Source organism: Uloborus diversus, chromosome 1 (genome assembly GCF_026930045.1).
Source record: "Uloborus diversus isolate 005 chromosome 1, Udiv.v.3.1, whole genome shotgun sequence".
Classification (NCBI taxonomy): domain Eukaryota; kingdom Metazoa; phylum Arthropoda; class Arachnida; order Araneae; family Uloboridae; genus Uloborus; species Uloborus diversus.
Window position 1 is genome coordinate 206,010,406 of NC_072731.1, and position 1,902 is coordinate 206,012,307.

Genomic DNA, 1,902 nt, shown 5'->3' on the forward strand with positions numbered 1-1,902 from the left:
CCCACTCAAATGCATCATTCTACTTTTTTGTTCTTGAACATTAGTAAATATTTTTGTACAAAGTTATTACTATTTTTTGTACATTTAGCCGTAAGTACAGTTGCATTACAATATTTCAAATATTTTCATTCAAAATTAAAAAGTAATTATTAAATATTTTAGTGCAACATTTTAAAAAATTCTCGAACGGTACATAGACTTTATCTGTACACGTGCATGTCTTTCTGTGATGTGCTACTGGTCTGCATACTCACTAATTATGTTTTGTTCTTATTTCAAGATTGGGAAATGGTCCGCAACTATAAAAAGAAAACCAGCAGGTGTGATATTGATGAAACTGCAGTGTCTTCTGCAGTTGAAGCTGTTTTTGAAGGGAGACTATCTTTACGTAAGGCGGCAGCAAGGTATGATGTCAAATTTGCTACTTTACAGCATAGACTGGAAAAAAACAAGCAGCGAAGTCAGGGTCAAAACGACAAAGAGCAAGAACAGTTCAGCTCTAAATATTCTGCACAACAGGTATTTACTGTTGATCAAGAAGCTCAACTAACCGAGTACTTAGTGCGTTGTAGTGAAATGCATTATGGTTTAACACTAAAACAATTTCAACGCCTTGCATTTAAATTCGCCTCAAAATTGAACCGTAAAGTTCCTGCTACATGGGAACAAAATAAAATGGCTGGTAAAGAGTGGGTTCTTGGATTCAGAAAGAGAAGCAGTACCATAACATTGCGCAAACCTGAAAATACCAGTGTTGCGCGTTCGTTAAGTTTTAACAAGACTGCAGTGTTGGAGTTTTATCAAAACTACGAATCAGTCCTTGCTAGGTACCAGTTCACTGGTAGCAGAATCTTCAACTTTGATAAAACTGCAATTACCACGATTTTGAGTGCACCAAAGGTCTTGGTTCATAAAGCTCAGAAACAGGTTGGACAAATTGTTTCAGCGGAAAAGGGGGATCTTGTAACATTTGTTGGCATAGTATCAGCCACTGGGACAGCAGTCCCACCAGCTTTTGTTTTTCCTCGGGTTCATTTCAAGAATCATTTTTTGGAGAGTGCTCCTGAAGGAAGTTTAGGGTTGGCAACCAAAAGTGGGTGGATGAATGCAGATTTACACTTAAAAGTGTTGGAGCACATTAAGAACAACGCTAACTGCTCGGCAGAAAATCCCATTTTACTACTCTGTGATAATTGTAAAGCCTATGTTTCAATTGCGACAATTGATTATTGCAAAGAAAATGGGATTATTTACTTATCCTTTCCTCCACACACATCACACAAATTGCAGCCCCTTGATGTGGCTGTGTTTGGTCCTTTCAAGGGAAAATTGAAGATAGCGTTCAATGACTGGCATTTAAATCACCCTGGAAGAGGTTTGACAATTTATGATATTCCAAAACTCGCTAAATTAGCATATTTTGAAACATTCACACCAAAGAATATCATGAAAGGTTTTGAAACGCCAGAAATTCACCCTTTCAACCGACTGCCTTTTTCTGATTCTCATTTTGCACCATTAGAAGTCTACAAGATAAACACTAATCCACCCTCGAATGATGCTCTGACTACCTCCTCTGCCGTCACTCAAACTCCTGTTAATTTATCGTCCGACTAAACTCAGAACCTTCAAACTCAAACTGTTCCTGCTACCGTACCATCAACAAGTGAAACTGCAATGACACCAAAAGACGTGAGACCATATCCTAACCACACTCCCAAATTACCAAAACGCAGGGGAAAGGAACGAGGGAAATCTAGAATCTACACAGATTCACCAGAAAAAAGACGCATTCTAGAAATATACGAGGCAAAACAGCAGAAATTTCTTGCAGCACAAAAGAGGCAACATTCTACTAAAGAAAAACACGCTGTCAACATAAACGAAAGATAGAGTAAAAAG

The 1,902-nt window shown here is 38.0% G+C and overlaps 1 protein-coding gene across 1 annotated transcript; it reads left to right on the forward strand.

Annotated features, from left to right (window-relative positions):
- The first annotated feature begins 288 nt into the window (after positions 1–288).
- On the forward strand, positions 289–1,617 carry LOC129218321 (uncharacterized). The gene has a single exon (XM_054852559.1). It carries the CDS (start codon positions 289–291, stop codon positions 1,615–1,617), a length of 1,329 nt encoding a protein of 442 aa, XP_054708534.1.
- Positions 1,618–1,902: the final 285 nt, after the last annotated feature.